The sequence below is a fragment of the Pteropus medius genome, unplaced genomic scaffold, assembly GCF_902729225.1.
Source record: "Pteropus medius unplaced genomic scaffold, Ma_sr-lr_union100, whole genome shotgun sequence".
Taxonomy (NCBI): domain Eukaryota; kingdom Metazoa; phylum Chordata; class Mammalia; order Chiroptera; family Pteropodidae; genus Pteropus; species Pteropus medius.
The window spans coordinates 21,203,861-21,226,733 of NW_024349797.1; the positions used below are offsets into that span (position 1 = coordinate 21,203,861).

At 54.3% G+C, this 22,873-nt stretch overlaps 1 protein-coding gene across 1 annotated transcript in view; it reads left to right on the plus strand.

Annotated features, from left to right (window-relative positions):
- EVL (Enah/Vasp-like) overlaps positions 1–22,873 on the plus strand; it is a 92,954-nt gene that overhangs the window by 38,297 nt on the left and 31,784 nt on the right. The window contains 2 exon segments of the mRNA XM_039884206.1: positions 4,565–4,733; positions 10,147–10,324. Coding sequence (XP_039740140.1) covers positions 4,565–4,733; positions 10,147–10,324 — 347 coding nt within the window.

Sequence of the window (22,873 nt, forward strand, 5' to 3'; positions counted from 1 at the left end):
AGAGGCAGAAATGAGCACCGGGCCGCAGGGGCCGGCTGTCATAGGCCTAAACGCTATCCTTTTTTCAAGCTCAAGCCTGGGCGCACGATTTCCAACAAGCCTCTTGCAGTCACCCCGGTCCTCTCTGTCCCCTTTTTTGGCTTTACATCCTTTGGCCCTGACTTTATGAACTCACACCCTGTCCTTCGGTTTTTGTAGTAAACGCCTGGAAAAATCCTGAAAGACATTTGTGGGCTGGAAGGGGATTCGGGTTCCAGGAAAGAGGACGGCGTGTGTATAGGCCTGTGAGGAACCCACAAACTCCTCTTGGACGTGTAGAGAGTTGGGGGCGGGAGCCTGCTCTTTCCCAGAAGGGCTGGATTGACTTCCGACAGACGAGGAAACTGCTCAGAGCCCCCTGAACAGCCCATCAGCCTGGCGGTTCATCGCCGTGTAGAACAAACCAGTGTGCTTCGACTAGTTTTCCCCACTTGTCAGCTGGTGCTTTTGATCACATAAAAGCAGCCTGTCCGAGACGACGCCCTCTTGAGAATCAGCGTAGTTCCGTTGCCAGCATCGCGAGGTTCAGGGACCCCCGGCCGTGTCTGCACGGGCACGAACTAAACGGGGCCGGTGGGGAGGAACCAGGAACAGACTTTAAATTTAGTAACAGGAATTTTGTATGTGCGTGTTTTTAAAAAATAGTTCAGTCATTCGGTCATTCAACAAATAACATTCTTAAAAAAAAAATTTACTTTCCTCACGATATATGGATTTAGACAAATGAAGTTTAGGAAGCCTTTGGATATGTGTGTCCGCGCGCGTGTCATCCAGGTTGAGGAGGCAGTTGATCATGCAGATAACAATCAAGAGCTTATTAAACCAAAACCCCAAGGCGATAATAAGCAAGACACATCTTAAGTAGAATAAATGAGTATTTTCTCACGTTTAGGTTTTGTCAGTGGGAATAAAACAAGCAGAGACAGACAAGCACTATTCGAATGGGGTAATAAAACAACAAGGTTTTTTGGTTAACCGCAAGTTCAATTTGAACCTTAAGTGTTAAAAACAACAACAGAAGAAGGAACCTGTGGCTGTAATTACAATGAGAAAAATAGTTACCGGTGTTCGAGCACCTAGTAGGGGCAGGTGCACAGTGGGCACTTTATTCCTCCGTCCAAGCAACCCGGAAAGGTGTGAGAGGCACAGGTGGCACTGTGGTTCTCTGCACAGCGCGGCCCGCCCCCACCGCCTCTGCTGGCTGGTCGCCTCCCCCTCGAATCCCACATCCCCTTCCTGAATTCGCTGGGGTTGAAAGCTCTTCATTTTTAAGCCCTCACAGCATTTTCTTCAGAAAGTCTCCCCTGGCTCCCCCAACCCCTCCAGGCCAAGTGAGGTGTGTAAGCATTTGTCTCATTTCCTGAGTAGCTGCGGGTTCGCCGAGGGCAGTGATTGTCACATTCATCTCTCCGTCACTAAATGTTTTTGACACACTGGCGTCTGTGCTTGTCCAACTAAGATGAAATTATCATATCCAATCGTAGGACCCAGACACTAAGAGAAAATGTGACAAACTGGGACTCATTAGAGGAGAGTGACGGATGGCAGGGGGGCTTGTAGCTTTGTCATGTGAACAACGAATGGAAGAACCAAGCTGTCCCTTCAGTTGTCCACGGGGCTGTCGTCGGCTATCCAGAACACCTTTGTAACTCCGGAGGGCAGTGAGCGGAATGTCGCTCAGGACAAGGAGGACAACTAAAGCCATTTATAAAATGGGCTGCTTTGAAGAGTAGGAAGTTCCCTGTCACGGGTTTTCGTCCCGAGGCTCAGTGCACATGTGGCTGCCGAGAAGGCATGTTGCGCTGGACTTGGCAGTGGACCAGGCCACCTCTCAGCTTCTTTTTAGCCCTGAGAGTCTGCAGTGAGCATTGACTAGGCACCCGCCCTGTGCCAGGTTCTAGGGGCTTCATGGAGAAGGAGACGGACACACCCCTGCCCTCGGGGAAACTGCGTGGTAGCAGGGCGTGTCGCTTCGGGGCTTTTCAGAAGCAGACAGCGAGACCCTGAGGTCCATTAGAGTATAAGAGATTCAATCGGACCCGGCCGACATGAAACATAGGAGGGCGAGAGCAGGCGGGGAGTGTGGGGTGCGTCAAGGCATAGGGCTGAGTCAGGAGTGTCTCAGACCACAGTGCACGGGCCATGAGGTGGCCCCGGGCCGGGGGAGAACTCTGTGTCGGGCACGAATGGCTGGCACTCACAGCCCTGCCATTTCAGTCATTGGCGGAGAGCAGCCTAGAAAAGCATGGCCTCTGCAAACGTGGTGGCCATCCAGAGGTAGCAGCTGGGACCGTTGGTCAGCTCTGCTCCCATAACTGGCCTTGGAGTTCTGAAGGGCACACTTCAGTGGCCGCCACTCAGGGATTCTAGAAAGCATGGCCCTGCCACACCGTGCCTTCTTGGATATGCTGCCCCAGAATCATCTCCAGGGCTCCTGTGGTCACATGCCAGGTGGTGCGGCTGGGGTTTCGCTCAGATCCCTCTGTCTTAGTAAAGTCCATGTTTTGTTAACTGACTCCAGGCTGCATCTCAGGATCTCTCCCCACTCCTAAGCCAGGGTCCCAGCAGCACTGAGTGACACAGCCCAGCCCTTAACCAGGTTTCCGGTCGGTTTATATTGGGATAGAACTGTCATTTAAACCAAGGCCTGTCAGATTCTAGCAAACTTCACGAGGACAGGGCCTTCGCCCAAAGACTTAGCTAGGGGAAGGACAATGCCTCCTAAGCATATTCTCTCAAAAGATACGTGATTTCAGGCTCAAAAACACAAAGCAAAGCAAAGTGCCATTGGTGTATTTTTTTCTTTCCCTCGCGGTACGATGTGGCTGTCTTCTGGGAGGACTCATGCCTACTCTGTTCATCACGGATTTCCCCTTAAAAATTTGTTCAGTGAATGATTAATGATGGGAAAAAAGGAACAGCACACGTGCAAAAAACCCACATAATTCGCTCCTTATACGTCTGTCCACAGAGCCCTCAGCACGAGGCTGGGACAGCTCACGTCGATACGCTCTAGACTTGTAAACCCCAGGGCAGAGCTGGGGAGGTCGCGCAGCTGGAGACCCAGCGCTGACACGTGAGGTCACTGGCTGGACAACCGTAAAACGCACACAGGGATTCACGTCACGTGAGCTGAGGGGTAGGTGTGAGAAGGCCTGTGTGTGCACTGGCCACGAGTTACCGTTAAGATGACACTAATCTGTACGCTGGCTCGTCCGCCATCAGAGTCACTGGGGAGCTGGGTCCTGAGGCGGCTGTGCCACCTGGAACACGCAGGCCACACCACGTGGGTGAAGTTTCCAGTCACGGAGGGCCAGTCTCCTAATAACCACGGTTTTGTCACCCAGTAACCACCAGGGCTGGGGAGTGGGATCTTTTTCTAATACTTTGTTTCCCTGCCTTAAATATGGTAAAGTGACCACAATGTGATTTTTCCCGGTGGCTTGGTCTTATCATTATGACCATTGTACACACTTCTGCTTACATGAACTGGGCCCATGTTGTTCCTTAGGCTTTTAACTTTTTGTTTCTAATTCTTCAGTTGTGTCGATGTGGCCCGTCCCCCTCGGGTGATGGCCACTCCGCGGGTGTGGGTGCACCCTCCCGGTCACAACCACGCCTTACCTTTTTAATTTGAGGATTCTTATGTGCTTGAGACCGAGACGGTGAATGTTCAAGGTTATTAGGCTTCTATGTAGGTGGAGAGGCCCGTGGGCACCGAGAGATGTCTTCCTTTCGAAGACAGTGGAAACAGCTGTACGCGATGTTAGGGGTGACTGTTTTCCTTCTCCGGGGACTTCTTTGGTTTCTTCCCTGGGCTTCTGTCCCATTCTGAACAGATGAAGTCGCTTGGTGAATGAATGTCTTCAGCAGAGTAGGGCGCATCATCTCCTTATTTTCATTTGTATCGCTCCGTTCTTTAGAAGATCACCTAGTTATTGTCTGTGTAGCTTGCACGGTGCCACCCTATCATAATTTCATAAATTGAGCATTTCGTTGGGTGTTGGCAAGAATGTTATCTCGTGCTCTAGAGTCAGAATTGGTGGGCAATCCCAGATTGAATCACTGAGTACCTATGTGGATTCGTGCAAATCTTGCCAAGTCTCCGAGCCACTCTCTATTTATCTACGAAACGCCCGGGGTGGTGACCGCCACTTTGTGAGTCGTGACGCTTAGGTGCGTTAACGCGTTGTCTCATTTGACGCAGTGCCTGGAACCTTGTGGACCGTCGGCAAATTGTAGTCTCAGTTCCTTCCTCATTCAGGCGCCTTTTTCCCCTGAGGGAAAGCTGTACGTCCCTTCCAGGCTGCCGAAGGTGTTGGTGCAGAACCTCTCCACTCCCCGTGGTCCCCGGAGAATGAAGACTCACCTCGCGGAGCAGCCTTTCCGTAGACGGTCGGAAAGTCTGGCGGTTAGAAAGTGTCTTTGCGTCAAGCAGCCATTGGCCTCTGTTTCAGAAGAGGATGAAGCCAGCCTCCCTCCATTGTAGCCGACGCTGACACTTAAGTCTTTTCTTGCTCTGCAGTGAACAGAGTATCTGCCAAGCCCGGGCTTCCGTGATGGTCTACGATGACACCAGTAAGAAGTGGGTGCCAATCAAACCTGGCCAGCAGGGGTTCAGCCGGATTAACATCTACCACAACACCGCCAGCAACACCTTCAGAGTCGTCGGAGTCAAGCTTCAGGACCAGCAGGTGAGTGCCCGGTGACAGGACACACCCGTGGGGGGGTGTGCACCCGACAGGTCACACCCAGGCACTCGCACGCACACACACACACACCCGCGCACGCCTGCACGCACACAGTGAAAAGAGATTTAAAAAATTAGGTCAAGGTTTGGGGTCCGAAAATCTGGGTTTAGATTTCCTCTCTGTCCTCAGACTCTTGAGGCGTGAGACCTTGAGCACACTGTCTTTTCTGAGCTTCAATCTCGCATCTGTCTCGTAGAGACGGATCCACACCCCACCTACCTCACTGCGACAGTGCCACATTAGAGTAAAGTAGCAGATGTGCAACAGCTTCGGAAATGTGTCGCGCAGATACGTTGGTTTTATCCTGCGCCTGCATAGCTATAAGTAACGTAACGATAGAGATTTTCGGTTCATCAACCTCCTAAGTCTTATTTCAGAAGGAATACCAAGATGAATTGAAGAATCTAGGATCATTTCCCTCTCTGATCGTACATCCTAGGCAAATCAGATATGATAGTTTGTGAGTGTACCTGGTAAGCACCTCTGCAAATACAAGGTAAGTCGTGTACGCGTAACTAAGACAGAACAGTCTGGTGTGACATGGACCAAGATAGAAACGTGGAGAAAGCGGTCGTGTAGCCTAACCACAGTGACCTTGCCTGCTATTTCAGTGCTCGACCCCCACCTCTTCATGACTGATGAGGACATTTTTAGCAGTGAAATTAACAGGTCTGTAGTTTCAACCTTTGTGAAGAACTCTACCTAAATGGCATCTTCTGGAGTCCTCTGTTGGTTAAGCCGCTAAGCTGAGCAGCAGGTTAGCTGCTGTCTGCAGGAATCAGCATATTAGCAAAGAGAGAACAGAAACTTAAGACTGTTTTCTGTGTTGCCTGTTGAATGGTTTCTGCTTTGACCAAAATAGCCCTATTAGGTTTCAGATTCTTGTGGCGAAAGGAACATTACTACTCCAGGACCCCTGGTTAAAGGCAGTCTGGCCAACCAGGGACTCTGGGTACCTTCAGAGGCACCCCTCTCCCTTATTGATGAGCCTACAGGTAGGAAGATCTTTCTAAAAACCTTCTAGAAACTATTTCCCTGTCCTTCCAATTCATTGGTTCTGGCTCCGCCTTTTAGAGGCACACTACACCATACATTGCACCCTTGGCCCCAATTATGGCGACAACCAGAACCTCTGATACATTTTCATAACTCCCATGGGCGGGGGCTGTAGCAGCCTGGTACTCACCTTTACAGAAGGACTGTTACCTGCTACAGTTCTCAGGTCGTGATGGTGTCCCTGAGCGATCGCTTGTATTATGACCAGTTTTTCATTCGCTTCCTGCCTCTCGGTTGCCCCAGGGCACACCGGGAGGGTGGCACGGTGCTGGAAAAGGCACGGGCTGGAGGACGGGATTCCCGGAACCCAGCGTGCACCTTGTTCTCAGTACCTCGCTGCCTCCCTCAGAGGAAGCCACCCGTTGGGGCTCGTTTGGAAGGGGGCCTTTTCCCCGTGCGGGGCACTGGCAGCAGTCCGCCCTGGTCTCTTGTGTAAGTTCACGGAGGCCGTGTCGACGTTAACTCGGAGAGGCCCTGGCGTCTGACAGGAGTCACCAGCACAGCCTCCCACTGGGAGCATGTCCCACAGTCTCTCCTCAGATGGGACATAGAACATGGAGGTTCTTCGTAAATTAAGGAGTTAGAGAAAGAGACAGGAAACTTGGTCCTCAATAACTTTTGTGGACCTCAGGAGAAAAGGCTAATTTTCACAGGTCTGTTTCCAGTCAGTTTGGATTATAAAGGTCAAACATTTTAAGAGAGACAGTGATTTCTGGTTTTATAATCAAATAGGAATATCTTACACATTTAGTCTCTTTCTGGCTTATGGACCACTTTTTATGTCTATTAATTCAGTCTCCCAATAACCCCATGAGAATAACGGTACAAGAATTATCGCCAAAATATAGTAGTTAGAGCTATTTTTAATGCTTTTTTTCCCTTTAACCTTTAGTTGTAATTGTTTAATACTCTATTCAGAAATAGAGTTGAAATTTCCTGCTTCCGTCTGTCACCTTACTCAAAATTTTTGTATACTTTCGTCTTTTTATTTCCGGTAGAAGACTTCCTTTAAACATTTCTTGTAATGCAGGGTTGGTTTAAACGCCCTCAGCGTTTGTTTGGGAAAGCCTGGATTTCTCCTCCATATCTCAAGGATAACTGTGGATATAGCATTGTCTGGAAGTTTCTTTCTTTCAGTATTTTGAATATATCATTACGCTCTCCTGGCCTCTTAGGTTTCTACTGAGAAATCTGACGATGATCTGATGGAGTTTTCTCTGTAGGTCACTGTCTTTTTCCCCGCCTGGCTACCTTGAGAATTCTTTCTGTGTCATTAACTTTTGACACGTTTAATGTAATGTGTTTTCAAGAAAAGGTCATTTTGCACTGAGGTAGTTAGGTATTCCGTTAGCGTCTTGTGCTCGAATGCCTGGTTCCTTCCTGGGTTTGAGAAGTCTCATCAGTTATCCGTTTGAGTCGGTGCTCCCTCTCCCCCCGCTCTGGGGCACCCGTCACCCTTACCGGGCTCCTTCTAAGGGCATCGGAGCACTCTCGTAGAGTTCTTCGTTTTTCTTAATTCTAGTTCTCTTCTTCCACCTGAATCATTTCTAGATTTCCGTCTTCAAGCTCACCAATTCTCTCTTCCATCTGGTCTGCTCTGTTTCCAGTATTTTACGATGCATTCCTTATCTCATATATCTTTTTCATGGTTTCCGTCTCTTGTTTATTAGTTTTATTCCTGAGCTCATTGAACTGCCTTTCTGAGTTTGCTTGTATCTCGTCGAGTTTCTTTATTACTGCAGTCTAGAATTCTGTCATTTAAATCACAGTCTTCTGTGACTTTGAGATTGTTCATTCGAGATAGTGGACTCTTGTTTAGATACCGTTTTGATCTTAATTCAGCAGGCTGATAATTAGAGGTCTTTTGTTTCCCAGTAGATGGTGCTATAGAGCAAATTTTTGTTTCTTCTTATCAAGGGAGGTGCCATTGTCATGGAAATTGACTCTGGGGTGACCAGGTGGTAGGTATGTCCAGTCTACCTCTGTCTCAGGGCACCACCACCATAGTGGGGGGATGTGGCAGGTGTGGGGGGAGCCAGGTCTTTAGGCCAGCAGCGCTATCTTGTTACTAATGGCCCTGTGGCTCCCTGGCACCACTGTGCTATTAGACGCATGTCACCGTGGCTACCGGTTCCACAACAATGGAGGGGGCGGAGCCAGCTTCTCGACACCAACGCTATTCTGCCCCTCTTACCCTCCATGGGGCCATAGTGTGGGGCTGTACCCCAACTCCACCACTGCCATGTTAGCTGGGGCCTCAGCAGCCACTACACCTATAGACACCATCCCTGCCCTTCCCCCGTCCCCCCTCCCCTCACGCCTCTGATACACCCACCTTCGGATGTTCCCACCTGTGGGTCTCTCGTGCATTCTCGTGTGTTAAGCTTTGCTGGGTTATAGATGCCCAACTTGTAAATTTAAGGGGAGCTACAAAGGGACCTTCTCACTCCTCCATGATGCTGACATCAGCCGGAAGTATAAATTGATAAGACCGCTTTGAAAAATGGTTTGACAGGACCTACTAAAACTGAGTACACACCTATTCCATAACCCACTCCTGGTTCGTACCCAAGAGAAATGAGTACCTGTGTCCACTAAAAGACATGCATGAAAATATAACAGTTTTATTCATAATAACCAACAGCTAGAAACTACACAAGTATCTATCAGCAGGAGAATGGATAAGTTATTTGTGATATATCAAAAAATGGAATGTTGTGTAGCAGTCAAAAAGAATTAAATATTTATAAACTCAGTAACATGGGTGCTCAGCTTAGTGCCGCAGCCCACCAGCCGGCGGTCTTGGCCACATCCCTTTGCACCTCCGAATCTCTCCCTGAGCTCACCTTCCTGACCAGGGCACAGTAGACGGAGTTATCTCCAAGTTCAGATTGCAAAACCAGCTCAAAGCCAACGGAGATCTGAGAAGTCATCTCGTACTTCCGCTAAAGCACCACGAGCAGCAGGCCGTCCCCGCTCTGCTTGCGTACACCCATCTCTGGTTCCGCAGTTAACGCTGACAGCCTGCCCTGCGCCAGAGTTCCATGCAGAATTTAATCCTCACGGCACACCACGGGGTGCCATGCCACGTTCATGTCACATTCTTCCCCACTTGGCAGATAAGGAAACTAATGACTAATGAGGCCGTGATGGTAGATCATGTGACTCTGAGCCGAGGGCTTAGGGACACAGAGTGACGGCTCTAGACCTCCCACGCTTTCACTGAGACCCACTTGCTAAATAGAGTCTTAAAGACCTTAGAACTAGTCGTCCGTTAGGCTTCCGAAAGAGGCGTTCAGAGGTCAGACGGACTGGTCAGACTCCTGACTGCATGTAAGCACCCGGACGCCCGGACTCTCCCGTCTTCTCCCCAAAGCTTCCCTGCTGGGCCAGGCGCTGCTTCCGGCAGCCAGTTGCTATTTCTTGATTGACTAATAACAAAGGTATTAATTATGCTGTGTATTTGTGCGGCACACTGTGACTTTTCTGAGTTATCATTTAACTCAGCGGTCCCCAACCTTTCTGGCACTGGGGACCGGTGCTCGTGTGAGAATCTACTGCCTGATGATCTGAGGTGGAGCTGAGGCGGTGATGCCAGCGCTGGGGAGCGGCTGCAGATACAGATGAAGCTTCATTCGCTTGCCCACTGCTCACCTCTGGCTGTGCGGCCTGGCTCCTGGCAGGCCACAGACGGGTACCAGTCCAGGCCCAGGCGTTGGGGGCTCCTGCTCTAACTAATCACCCACTCGTTGACGCATTGTAAATAGCAGACCCTGTGCGAGGGCCCTCGGAGGCAGGAGTAGGAATTTGGAGACTGTTGCCCAAAGGATCTTCATGTCTAGAAGTCTCAGTGACACGTGCATCACAGGGTGACCTGGGCAGTGACCTGTGAGGTCAGGAGAGCCAGGATTTTCATCCCCATTTTATAATTGGAGAAACTGAGCCCCAGAAAGGTGCAGTGATCCCCTTGGGTGACACAGCTGGGTGGCAGGGCCAGGACAGGGCCAGGACAGGGCCCAAGGGACCCGGACTCCTCACTCAGGTCTTATCTGGAGGCTGTGACTACACAGCATTATCAGTTAAATGAAGTAGCTGGTTTTCGAACCCTCACTATTCTTCGATCATGTTGAGAAGCGGCCCGGGAGTGCTCTCCCCTTCCTGTGACCCTCCCCGCCGCCCCCCATCCCTCCGTCCTCCACTGGCCCCAGGGGGCGCAATACCCTTCCTTGCCGCATAGCAGCTCTCGCCAGCTCGCTTACCTTTTATTTATTTACACAGATTTCTCTCCTTTCTCTTCCAGGTTGTGATCAATTATTCAATCGTGAAAGGGCTGAAGTACAATCAGGCAACACCGACCTTCCACCAGTGGCGAGATGCCCGCCAGGTGTACGGCTTAAACTTCGCGAGTAAGGAAGAGGCGACCACGTTCTCCAACGCCATGCTGTTTGCCTTGAACATCATGAATTCCCAGGAGGGAGGTAAGCAGGGCTCAGGCTCCCGGCGTATCCTCGCCCCGCGGCCGCATCGAGCTGACCTTACGTGGGTTCGCACAGAGCAGCTGCCCGATTCTGGGTTTGAAGGGAGAGTAACGATTTCAAGGAGGAGAAAGTGACGTTAACGTCTTCCGCCATTTCTGGGAGACAGATTTGCTCTGCGGTGTTCTCAAGCTGTCCACCTAGAGCACAGACTGGCCAGTGGGAGGGAGCAAACGACAGTTTATTCTTGTATTGTTATTTGTGTGTTTAACGGACTTTTACTAAATATTTACTGAGTGCAAGAAACTGGTGGGCGGATTGTATAAGAAATGGATAGATGAGTCTGTCCCTCGGGGCACTTAGTATTTCGGGGTAAACGCATTCATAACCTGCCGATGGTAAAGTCCCGTGCTCAGCGCTCTGATAAGGTGTGAGCAGGGTGTTCGGGGCACACAGAAAGGGAAATGGGGCTGCTAAGGGAAGCGGTGCCATTTGAAGGGCGCGGGCTTCACTAGGCAGAGGTGGGACTGTGCCTCCCGGGACAAGGGACCAGCACGTGCAAGGCGCGGGGCGCCAAGCTTGGCGTGTGCTGGGAAAGGGGACGCTACAGGCAGTGTTCCTGGCGCCCGGCGCAGGTGGAGAGGAGGCTGGAGCTGGCGGGGGGAACGGCGCAGAGAAAGGCCCCAGAGACCTGGGAGCCCGGGCGCGTGGGCTCGGAGTGGACAGTGGGGTGGGGGTACCAACGTCTCTAAGCAGGGCAGTTAAAGCAAAGAAGCAAACGTGTGGTCCGTGTTGGAAATTTGCAGTGTTCGCCTCGGCGGGGGGACGGAGGACAGAGGCTTTCCGGGCCGTGGGTGTCTCGGTGGCCGCGGATGTGGCCCATACTGTGCTAGAGGTCTCACCTCGCAGAGCCCGGTGCCTAAGGCTGGGCCTAGGGTCACGCTGCGGGGCTCACAGCCTGCTTCTCCCACGTTCTAGCTGAGGAACCCTTGGACAAGTTACTTCATTTTTCTGTGCCTCGATTTCCTTATCTATAAAATGGGTGATAGACGGTTAATTTTACGTTTAAATGAGCTAGAATGTGAAATGTTTAGCAAACTGCTTGACACATGTCAGTCACCCAGTATTAGTATTGAGAGTATTGTTACTATCATTGTTGCTGCTGCCAGAATCGGGGTGGAAAGTGGGGAGACATGGTACTGAGAACCTGGAGGAAGGTGGCTTTTAAGTCTACTGGCCCGATATACTGCAGCTTCGGGACCCGATTTAAACCTCGGCGGTATTTTTTTTAAGTAGGTGAAGAACATGTTTTGAGTGGGCATCCCATAGTTCTTGTACAAAACAGAAACTCGTCACATGCTTTCCTGCTGTGGAGAGTCCCGGGGGGTGTGGCTTTGCTGCCGTGAACTTGGGGTGCGTGCGGGGAGGCTGCTCACCCACAGCCGTGCGCAGTGACCCACACCGGGCCTGGAACGATGTAGGCACCAAACAGGTGCTGCTTACACTGTCTCCTTTCCTCTTGAGAGCCTGAGCCTCCTGGTGAAGTGAGCCGAGTCTAAGGTGAACCTCGGCACCACCCCAGGATGTGGGCTCCAAGCTTCACTTTAGGTGCACGTGCAAATACACTGAGGGGCAAAGCTGGCTCTGATCGAATCAGACAGCCGCCACTCCCAAAGCAGCTATTTAAATTAAGTAAAAACTACTAGTTACTTTATTAAATTCACCATGAATTGCAAGGAAATCAGTTAATCCACCGTATTTTCACATAAGAAACCCGTCACCCATTCTGAGGAAGTAACTTGTCGGTGTAAGGTAGTGACTCGGTCTGGACAGATGTCCTGGTGTGGGGTGGGGGACACCAACTAGTTTTGGGGGTGTCACAATGCGCGAGTGGCCCGATTTGAAACTTTCATCATGAGTCGGTCACAGTTGCCCATCAGGGTTTGTCGGCTGTGGCCTGATCTGCTTCTGTGGGCGAAACCTCGAGTTGGGGGGACGGGAGGCCTGGGCCCCTTGAGAAGTATGCCCTTTCTTCGCCCGAGGCATGACCTGCCGACAGTACGTGCACAAGTCTGAGCTATGCAGCTGGAGAAGCTTTTACATACGTGGGCCCGGCCCTGCCAAGTCTTGACGGAGCCCATACCCCTCCTCCTCCCCACGGGACAACCAGGGTGTCAGCGTCCATGGCAACGGCGACTTTGCCCGTGTGTGAACTTCGTTGCGTGTGCGCATCACACTGTGCGTGCCTTCGTGTGTGATTTCTTTCCCTCGACGTTATGTTTGCGGGGTTCGTCCACAGAATCGGTTCCTGGTCCCTGCGGTGTGTGACTCCGGGGTATGCCTGGGCCACACTGATCTGCGGCTCACCTTTCAGCACCCGCGCCAGGCACAGGCAGCCACCCCGCCACCCATCCCCGCCCACCAGCTGTCGCAAAAGGCCTCTCGCTGCCAGCTAACTGATGTTTTCTATTAAATACCCTCTGTACCGAGAAATTCCATCCTCCTCTGCCTCGGTGGGAGGCAATTTGCTGTAGTAAAAAAAGCATTTGTTTGGGGGCAGCTAGATCCTGTACTGACTCTTTGCTCTGCCACCGGTGGCCTCGGGACAGTCACAAAGCCTGCTCCGTGGGGTGGTTATGAAGATGGGACCTGGAGTGTCTGTGAAGCGCTTGGCGTGCGCTGCCGGGCGTGTGCCAAGAGTGCCAGTCTAAGGTTGGCTGTCTCCCTTCTGGTCCTGTTGAACGCGGTTTTCTTCTGTAAGCTGCAGGGTCCGTCTTTGTAAAATGGGCCATAGTCCCACTTCAGAGGTGCAGCGAGGACTCAAGGGCCAGGCGTGGTGCCTGGCACCTCGCACTCGCTCCCCTGCGGTGCCCCCCACCCCCCGCCTCATGGCATGTCACGTTCTGCAGGGCATCTGGGGCTGGCGCCTTCGGATGGCATGGCGGTCTTTTCTGAGCTTGGGGTTTCTGCAGGATGGGTCTTACCGGACGTTTCCTCCTGCCCCCTCCTTGTGTGTTGGGGGACTCTAGTGTGGCCGCCTCCGGGGTCTCCCAACCCTGCCAGGCACGAGCTACTTAGATACGAACCTGGAAACAGCTGTAAGACCATCGCAGATGCCAAGGACAGTGCTGCACAGCTTCCACGCCCCCTCGTCCTGCCCGAGTCCCACCGTGGCCCGAGACTCAGGTCCCCAGACAGCGTCACTGGGTGGGACTCCACGGCCCAGAGAGAGCAGTGACTTCCCTGTGACTCTGCAGCCAGAGAATTAGCGGACATTTAAACCCAGAATTCACCCCTTCGCACAGGTAGCGCACCTGTGTGCTGACGGGCAGGGGCCGTGGCTGTGTCTGTCTGTCCCTTCCCGCCTCTAACCTGGCGGAGCCGCTCTGGTGCCAGGATTTTTAACGTGTTCTGGAGAGAACGGGCACCACTGAGCGATGTCGTTGCTGCCCAGCTTCTACACAGAAGAGACCGGCCTCTGACCCTCGGAAGGTCTGGTTTTCTGACATGGCTCCTTGGGGCCCACAGAATCTGTCTTACAGCAGTGAGTTTGGGATGCTCGTTCTTCAGCTTCAGGCTCAACCTAATGCCAGTTTAGCCAGATATGTCACTAGGTAGGTTGGTTGATTGACTGATTGATTGATTGATTGAACCGTCGTGGAGGCTGGCGTCTTCAATTCCCGGGGTGGGGACTGGAGTGCAGGACTGGCTTCGGGTTCTCTCGGGACCCACAGGCCCTGGGTTCAAGGATTATCCTAGTCGACAGGGAAAGTCCGTCGCTGGGTTATTGGGGCTTTTCCTATAGGAACTGCCATCTGGAGGTTGTCTGGGGACAGGGCGGAGCTGTCCACCTCCTAACACCTGGCCCTCTTCTGAGCACAGGAGAAGGACGCTGACTCCACGTGTCCCGTCGGTGGGGAGGGGCCACAGCTACCTGTGGCCGCAGCTGTCTGTGTGGGGTGCTGGCCCCTGCCATTCACAGAGCTTGGTTCACAGACCGTGCGGCCTGGCTTTTCTGGGTTTTTGGGTGCTGCGTGATGAGGTTGGTGGCCAAGGGCGGTGCACACGCTTCGTTGGGAACTCAGACTGGGATGGCAATTATAGTGATGACAATAAAATCCAGACTTTCTCACCCAAGCCTGGGCAGGGCTTCTGAGGCAGACAGCACAGCGCGGGTTTGCAGGGCTGTGATGGCGACGAGCTGTAGTGGCTCAGACGCGTCTCATTTGACCAAGGAAGATGCGTCCCTGCCACAGTGTCTGACATTCCGGGGGATCTGGCCCTCCAGGAGTTCACTGAGGTCAGCAGAAAGAGCCTGGCCCGCAAGTCAGGAGTCTGGTTTTTGGCCTGGTCCATCACTGCCTCGCACGTGGCTTCATCCACGTTTTATGTCCTGTGTAGGCCCTGGCGCTGGGGCTGGACCAGACAAGGAGCTCTCCACGGGGATGGTGTGGAGGTGGCCAGGAAGTGTTTGGTGACTCGCGGAGTGAGGGTGGCCTTGCGCCATGCAGTCTGGCTTTGCGTGTCGCACCAGCACACGGAGGTTTAAAACTTCGTCATCTGAACTGGAACCGAACCCTACTGTAAGAAAAAGCATCCGCACCCCCTTTTTTTAAACTAGTTTTAATAGTGGTTTAATTTCCAGGAATACAACTCCCATGTCCTTCAAAGGAAATTCGCACTTTAATTTTTCTGTGACTTTGCCAAAAATTGTTTTCTCTTTTGGAAGCATGTCACCTGTGAGCTTCGTCATCCACGCAAGTCCCTCGATGGGATCTGCGGCCTCAGCACCGTGAGTGGGCACGGGCATCTCACTGCCTGCGTCCCCTAGTGCAGTCGTGTGAGCTCTGACACACTGCGATGTCTGTTTCATCGTGCATTACTTCTCGTCTCTCTCCTTTGGAGTGCGCTTAAGGCATCATTCTTTTTTAATTTGTATGTATTGCTTAATATAATCTACGAATTTCACTTTGCGATAACTCAGGGCACATTCCAAAACGTTCGTAATGAAAAGGGGCCGTCGAGTCTGGAAGGGTAGACGAGAAGTCCTGGGAAATCAGAATGCCAGCTCCGTGTGTCACAGCCACTGTCTCGTGTGAACGTCACTTGGCCATGTCAGGTAGACAGCACGATGTGTGTGCCCATCTTGCAGCTGGGACCACTGACCCCCAGAGGGAGGAGGTGAGAACTTGGCCCAGACCAGTTACAGACTGGCCCGGTCAGCGCGAGGAACAGTTCCTCTCCCCACCCAGAGGCAACGAGGTGGAGAGGAAGCCACGCGGTGCAGTGGGAAGAGGTTGAGCCAGGGTCCCGCGGGGTCAAAGAGCGCGACTCACTTGTGCGCCCTCCGCCCTCAGCCTCACTGCACCTTCACCCCCAACACCAGGTGTGTGCGACACCGGGCAGGTGCGTTTCCCGCAGGTCAGGGGCTCAGTCTCACGAGACTGCCCCCGCCCCCACCTACTTCAGAGGCCAGTCACAAGTCCAGGTTGTCACCTGTGCTTCTGACCAACAGGCTGTAAGTCAGAGGTTCCCACAACCCGCTCCTGGGGTTCAGCGAATTTGCTAGAGTGATTCACAGAACTCAGGAAGACACTTCACTTACGAGGTCACCGGTTTATTATAGAGGCTGTCTGTCACTCAGCACCCGGGATGCGTGGGGCTTGCAAGGCATGGGAGGGGCGCGGGGACAACCTGGGACCACTTCCGCTCTACTGCTGATGAGCAGTGTGACCCTGAACAAGCCACTCCATCCGTGACGCGATTGTTGAAGGGTCACCTGACACAGGACTTGGGGAAGACACCTCGTACCTGTAGGCTGCCGGTAAATAAAGCGCATTTCCCTCGGGCCGCCCCCCACCCCGCTCCATGCTTTGTCCTTGCATCCAGTGTCCTCCCAGTAAGTGGCTTCAGGTTCCCTGAACGCTTCCCATCATCGCGTCACTGTCTCCCGTTGTTCCGGGAGGGCAGGGCCCTAGTGGCACCCGAACCGAGGCCCCGAGCTGGTGGGATCCCACCACGCCATGGGAGGGAATTCCTGAGGAAGTCTTCCTCCTCTAAAGCGTCTTCTGGGGCGGAAGAAGGTAGTTGGGGACGGGGCCTCGGGCATCCCGAAGCACTACATTTTGCAGACAACAGAACTGAGACCCAGGGTCACACAGCGAGTCAGGCAGAGCTGCGGCCACACCACGCCTCCTCCCACCGTCCCAGGGGGCCCGGGTTTGGCACACCCACTCCTTCCTCAAGGGTTCTCCCTGGGGCCTAGGAGTGGGGTGCAGCTTGAAGACGAAGCCTGAGGACCGAGCAGGCCAGTGCCCAGGAGGCCTGAGCGAGCGTGACGTGTCCATTTCTTTCCCGTTGGGTTGTCCCCGGCGCAGCCCCGTCAGGCCTTCCCAGTGGCGGGCCAGCTTGCCCACGTGACGAGCCTCTGCGCTGCTCCTGCTCTGCGGCCACGTGTCCTTCCACTGTCTCCCACGGCCTCACTTCTCTGACTGGCAACTCAGGAAGAGTGGGGAGACCCCAGACCAAAGCAAGATTCACATCTCAGCTCCTGTTAAGACCCCAAGAAACTCCAAATCAGACGATCCGCCAACCCCCAATCGTGGCAGAGTCATAGGTACTCCCAGTAGGTCACCAGGAGTGACAGGGAGAGCTGGCCAAGCTTCATGTGACAGCCTGAACGTGTCTGGAAGGGAGGGCCCAGGAAACCCCCTGCCCAGCATATGTTAGGCCTTCCTCACAGCCCCCCGGGGTCCGGGGCCCCGGGCCGCTCTGACAGGCCCACTGTACCCAGAGCTGAAGGACGGAGCCCCTCTCCCCAGAATCTTCAGCCCTCTCCTGGAGGCCCAGAGCCCCCGTGGTGGGGAGGGGGCACTGGAGCACGTGAGTCCCAGCGCCCGGACTTCCATGGCAGGGCTGGATGCCTGGGACAGCAGTTGTCCCGCTAGACACTCACGTGAAGGTCACTCACAGGGCACAAGTCAGGAGCCGCCAGCGGTTGCAGACCTTGGGCAGACTTCCTCCAAGGCTGTTTCCTGTCTGTAGAATGAGGTGCTGATGCTTATCTCAGAGGTCGGGGGTGCACCACAGAGCTCTCTGCCCATGGCGGGAGTGTTCCAGCCAGAACCCTCTCGACCTGGAAGGTAAAGGTTCTGACCTGGTGTAGCCAGGCCCAGTGTGGGAGCGCGACTTCCTTTACAGGCCTCAGGCACCGGAGTGGGTGCGGGAACGCCTCGGAGCCACGGCGAGGCTGGCGTGGGAGGCGGGGCAGCGGGCAGTCGGAGGCGCCCTTGTGTACAGTTTTGAGGCTGAATGCAGTGAATTTCAAACTGATTAGTTCTCAGGGTTCACCTAGGTGTGCCAGGGCCTCACTCCGAGACATCCAGTATATTCTGCTTTATTTTTATCGGTTGGGACTCTTAAAAAAAGAACCTGGTAGCTGGGTAGAAATCCACATGGTGTGAATTAAAAACGCGCTGACTTCCATCAGCCTCTCGGAAGGCGGTGGCATATCGGTTTCTTAGCTGGTTTGCTTGTAATGACGTCGTTGGTACATTTCTAGATTTGACTGTCTTGGGGGATAAATGTTTTCCCAGTTTTTCCAGTGTCCCGTGTCCTTCATCGATGCCCAGTGCAGCATCGCCGCGAGCGTGGGAAGGAGCCCAGCGGGGACTTCCGCAGACAGCTCTCTGCTCACGTTGTTCCCCCTCGCAGCTTCCTAGAGTTAGAGCTTAATTTGCTTCTCTGTTGAAAATTACCCACTTTTTCTCCCTAAAGAAAAAGCAGTCCTGGGCTGTCTTCCTCTCCCTCCCTCTGAGGCCATCGCCACTTCCTGGCCCACCCGAGGACAGTCCACCTGAGGTACAGACAGTGGGCCCCGCGTGGCCCACCCGTGCATCCTCCCCGTGCCCTCTGCCCGCTCCTGACTGCCCTCTGGTGGCGACTTCTTGGGCGCCAGGCCGGCCGGTTCCTGACCAGCCTTTGTGCTCAGACTTACGAGGATAGTGGGTCAGGCCCGCCCTGGCGCTCGTCCTTGCCAGCAGCTGCTCGGGGCCCGTGGCCACCGTCCTAGAGTGCCCCCTGCCCGTCTCCCACCTCGCTCTCCGGCTTCCCACACTTGAGCCACCCGTGACAGGATGCGTAGCCCACTCCTCCCCTGTACCCCACCATGCTTTCCTTCTGCTTCCATCGTAAGGGTTCATGCCACCTGGCGTGTCGGGCTGTTCCAGCATGTGAACCCAGCCCGGTGGGGAAGCCAGAGGGTGTTGCGTTTGTCTCGGGACCCACAGACCAGCACACTGTCCAGCTGATGAGCTCCTACTGCTCCCACACCGGGCGGGTGAGCAAACCCAGACCTCAGGGCCTGGCCAGGTCACGGGACTCTCAGCCCAGGCCCCAGCCCCACACTGGCACGGTGGGGGACAGTTTATAGTGATGAAGGGTGTGCCCTGAACCCCACCCCTGACACATCCTGGACTCATGGTCTCCTCCCTGGCGCCACCCCAGTCCCACACAGTCGTGTCTTCCCCTTCTTCAGTCCGTCCTCCCTGCTGGCACTCCGGCACGACCTTTCTGAAGAACCAGGGTCATTTCGACAAGCCCCTCTGCGGCCTGGCCCCTGCCTCACCTAAGGTTACCTGACACTTCGCACGGAGCCACGCCAGACCGGGCTGTGCTCCCCACTCCGGGGGCTGTGCTCTGGGTGCTGTCAGCTGCTGACCCGCCCTCTGCCATGGCCCCTGCCCCAGCTCCGAACACTCTGTCATTCCACTGGGTCGGAACCGTGGTTCGCTTTCAGATTGTGAGCCCCTCGAGGGCAGGCACCCTGCTTTTCACCCCTCTGGTGTCCTAAAGGGGGGCTGTCACGTCCTAGGCGTTTGCCGGGTGGGCGGGCTCGCAGTTTGTTCCCGTGTCGTCCTGTGTGTTTACATAGCCCGGCGCTTCCTGCCATCACGCCATCCTCTGCAGACGAGACGGCGCCTCAACCAGCACCGCTCCCGAGCCTGTGAAACTGGGCGCAAGGCGAGGGGTGCTATCTGTGATTGAGGGACATGGCAAACGGAATTGTCTCACACAGAAATCGCACCCGTCACCTTGGCCCATCTCGCACCGCCACTAAGCGAAGGAGCACGCCAGCCCCAGCCTGCCGTTTCCACGGACCTGCAGCCGTGCGCGGCTCTGAGGTGCGTGCGCCTCGCTGGACTCAGGCCTCGGTTCACGGACAGCTCGCTCCAGGGGCGTGCCTTGGACAAGTCACTGCACCTTTCTGGGACTCGGTTCTCCAGCTGTATACAGGGTCATCATACCTACCTCACAGGGTTGTTGTGAGGACAGCGTGATTGTGTTTGTGAAGGTTCTTGGTCACCTATAAACTACTGTAACTATTTAAAGTTACTCTTTTAAAAACAAGTCTTTTTTGAAAAGTTAACGCTGTCATCCTGAGGCGATGCTGATGGTCTGTGCTGTGTGGGACGCGAGGCCAGACTGCTCGGGCTGGGGTGGCAGGGGTGGCAGGGGACGCTGAGCGGCGGGGGAAGCAGGATGTGACCGGGCCTGCGGGTCGAGGTAGACCGGGGAAGGAGCCGACGGCAGGGAGGACTCCGGTGGCACAGCGGGTCTTGGTCGGGTGGTCCCAGAAGAGGTTCGGCCTAGCCCTTGGGGTCTCCCTCTGCACACTGCAAGGCTTGGTACCACTCGGGGCCCCTAATTTCTGAACATCCTGCTGCCACCACTGTCTTCCTGTAGAGAGCGGCGGGTGTGTTTGCGGTTCACATCCTGGGGAAGAAAGGCCTCTTCGTTCCACCAGCCCCAGGGTTGTCTTCCTGTCACTGATGGGGAGATGTCTTTGGAGCTTTAAGACCTCCATACATATGGCCTGGACACCACACGCGCAACCAGGGCTTGAGACTGCACAATGGAGTGCTACCTCGCGGGCCTGCCTAACGCGCCTTGGGTGGGGCCGTGACGAGCAGCCTGTGGACAGCACAGGTGTCTGACACAGCTCTGGGACAGATGACAGGATGCCATGCCCGAGCTCCAGGCCCTGTCACACATAGCAGCTGTTACACCCTAGCAAACCATCTCGCCACCCTGAGCCTTAGTTTCCTCATCCTTAGAATGGACTTAATAACCACCTGCAAGTTTCCTGAGGCAGAGATGACAGACTCAGTGGAATGTGATTTGTAAGATGTAAAGCACCAGAAAATATGAGTTGTCATTGTCATTCCTGGAGCACCCAGTCCCAAGACATTGTCTTGGGACCTCACCCCTCAGCAGTGGCCAGAGTCGTGACCAGTGTGGGAAGAAGCAGTGACACCCCCGGGGCTAACCCGCCAGCTCTGTAAGGAAAGGAACGGGTCTTCTGTTGTACATACCCCCACTTCCCACACGTCACCATGCTGGGACCTCGTCTCATCTGGGTCTTCACAGTATTTTCCTGAGATTGTCAGGGAGACACTAGGAACCGTGTCCCTACTTTAAGGCTCGCAACAGCCAGTGACCTGCCGAAGGCCACACCAGTGAGTAACAGGGCCTCGGTCTCGCAACTCTAAGTGCAGGTCTCAACCCCGGTCAGCAAGTGGCCTCCAGGCTTCGTAAGATCTTATCTGAGCTCAACCATGGGTGGATTACGACTGGCATTTGACCTGGCCCATCTCTAGCCAAATAACTACATCTTCCGAAGTAAATCAGAAATTCATTCGCATCTACTTTTCCTCTCACTTGGCGTGTATATCCCTAAGTATAATAATTTCATCAGTCAGTCTTCTGCCAGGTTTAGCTGACATACGGTAAGAGCCAGCTCAGTATCTCAGTGAATATCCATCCCAGGGGCTCAGAAACCCAAGTGCTAAACTTGGGCTGTGACTTACAGTTCCTGGAGTGGGCGGGCAGTGAGCACGAGGCCCCGACCCCCACCTGCTTGTCTGCTGCCTTCATTCATCCACTTTCTATTCTGAGACACTGGCTTTGCGGTAGCCACCTGCTGATCTACCTGCGTGAAGCAGCCCGCGATACCCATTCTCCACCGCGAAGCAAAAAAAAAAGCGACTGGTCATCAGCCTGCTCAGGACTCTCCAGGGACTTCCTGTCTTACTCAGAATCGAGTCCAAGTCCTACCTGGCCCTGGCTGCCTTCTCGATGCACTTCCTCCCCACGCCCACTTACGTCTAGTCACTCTGGCCTCGGTTGTCTCCCCGGCCATCCACACACGCCTCCGACTCGAGGCCTTCACACCTGATGCTCCTTCTGCCTAGAATCATCTTCTCGCAAATGACGCATGGCTCCTCACACCTCTGCTCTCATCACATAGAGGTGGGACCCACACACCTTTCACTCCGTTCTCTTCCCTGCTGTACCTCTTTCCGTATCTCTCCCCCAGAACCTAAGTCCAGGGAGCAGTTTGCGTCCACGGCTGTGTCCCCAGTGCCTCGCTCACTGATGCTTATCCGATGAGTGAATGAACAGACATTTCCTGAGCCTCCGTTGTGGGCTGTGCACCGGCACACACGGTCGAGTCATGCATGCCTTCTGCATCATGGAGCTCGGTCAGGTGGGGAAGAGAGGCTTGACAGGACAGTGTGGCAGGTGCTGTCACAAGGGGAGTACAGAGGAGGCCTGGCGTGCGGCGCTATCGGGAAAGCCTCTGGAGTGGGCCTGCCTGGCCTGGGTCTTAAAGGGTCGATAGAAGTTTGCCAGTGAGAGCAGAGAGAGGGACAGTCCAAAGAGAGGCGGCTGCACACGCAGAGGCACGGAGCCGAGCTGGAGCCTGGCACCGTTCACAGGAGGGCTGCCCATCCTGGACGGCATGAGGGAATGGGAGGTTTGAGGAACAGGTAGGGCCACATGGTGGAGGGTGACCTTTGCATTTAATGTTCCAGGGCCTAGACTTTCCCCTGGAGCCATGAGGAAGGAGCTTCGAGGCCCCAGGCCTTCACAGCCTCCTCTCCCTGCCAGACATCTCAGTCACCGCCCAGTATGGAGCCATGGGTCTTGCTGGGGCTTAGAGGAAGGTCCGGGCAGACCCCGGTGGCCTACAGCTCACTGAGGCCCGGGAGCCCCCGTGCAGTGCTGTGCTGCAGGCAGTGACTTCTTCCGTGCAGTCAGTGGTGTCTTGCTGTGGCCGGCTGGCCTTGGGAACCCCTGTGCGTGGATGGCATCCCTGCCTGCAGTGCACCGTCCTGTTTGGAGTGGTGGAAAAGTTGGGGCTGGAAGAACCCTGGCTTGACTCAGCTTTACCATCAATTAAATGAGTGGTTTGTGCCTCTGAAACTCCATTTCTGATCTGTTCCATGGAGTGATAACAACCGCCGTCAGGTCGTTTTGAGAATTAGATATGCGGAAATCTGTAGGGTAATTCTCGCATGCAAGGCGCTCCCCGTCCAGCAGGGGCAGCAGACCGACACCTGCACAGCTCCAGGTAAAGGAAGCCTGGGCCGGGCAGGGCCGGGCCGAGCTTCGAGGAGCATTCCCGTGAGGAGTCAGGGGGGCTTTGTGGAAGTCCTGAGCAGGCCTCAGAGCTCGGCCGGGCTTGTAGGGCACAGATGGGACATGCCA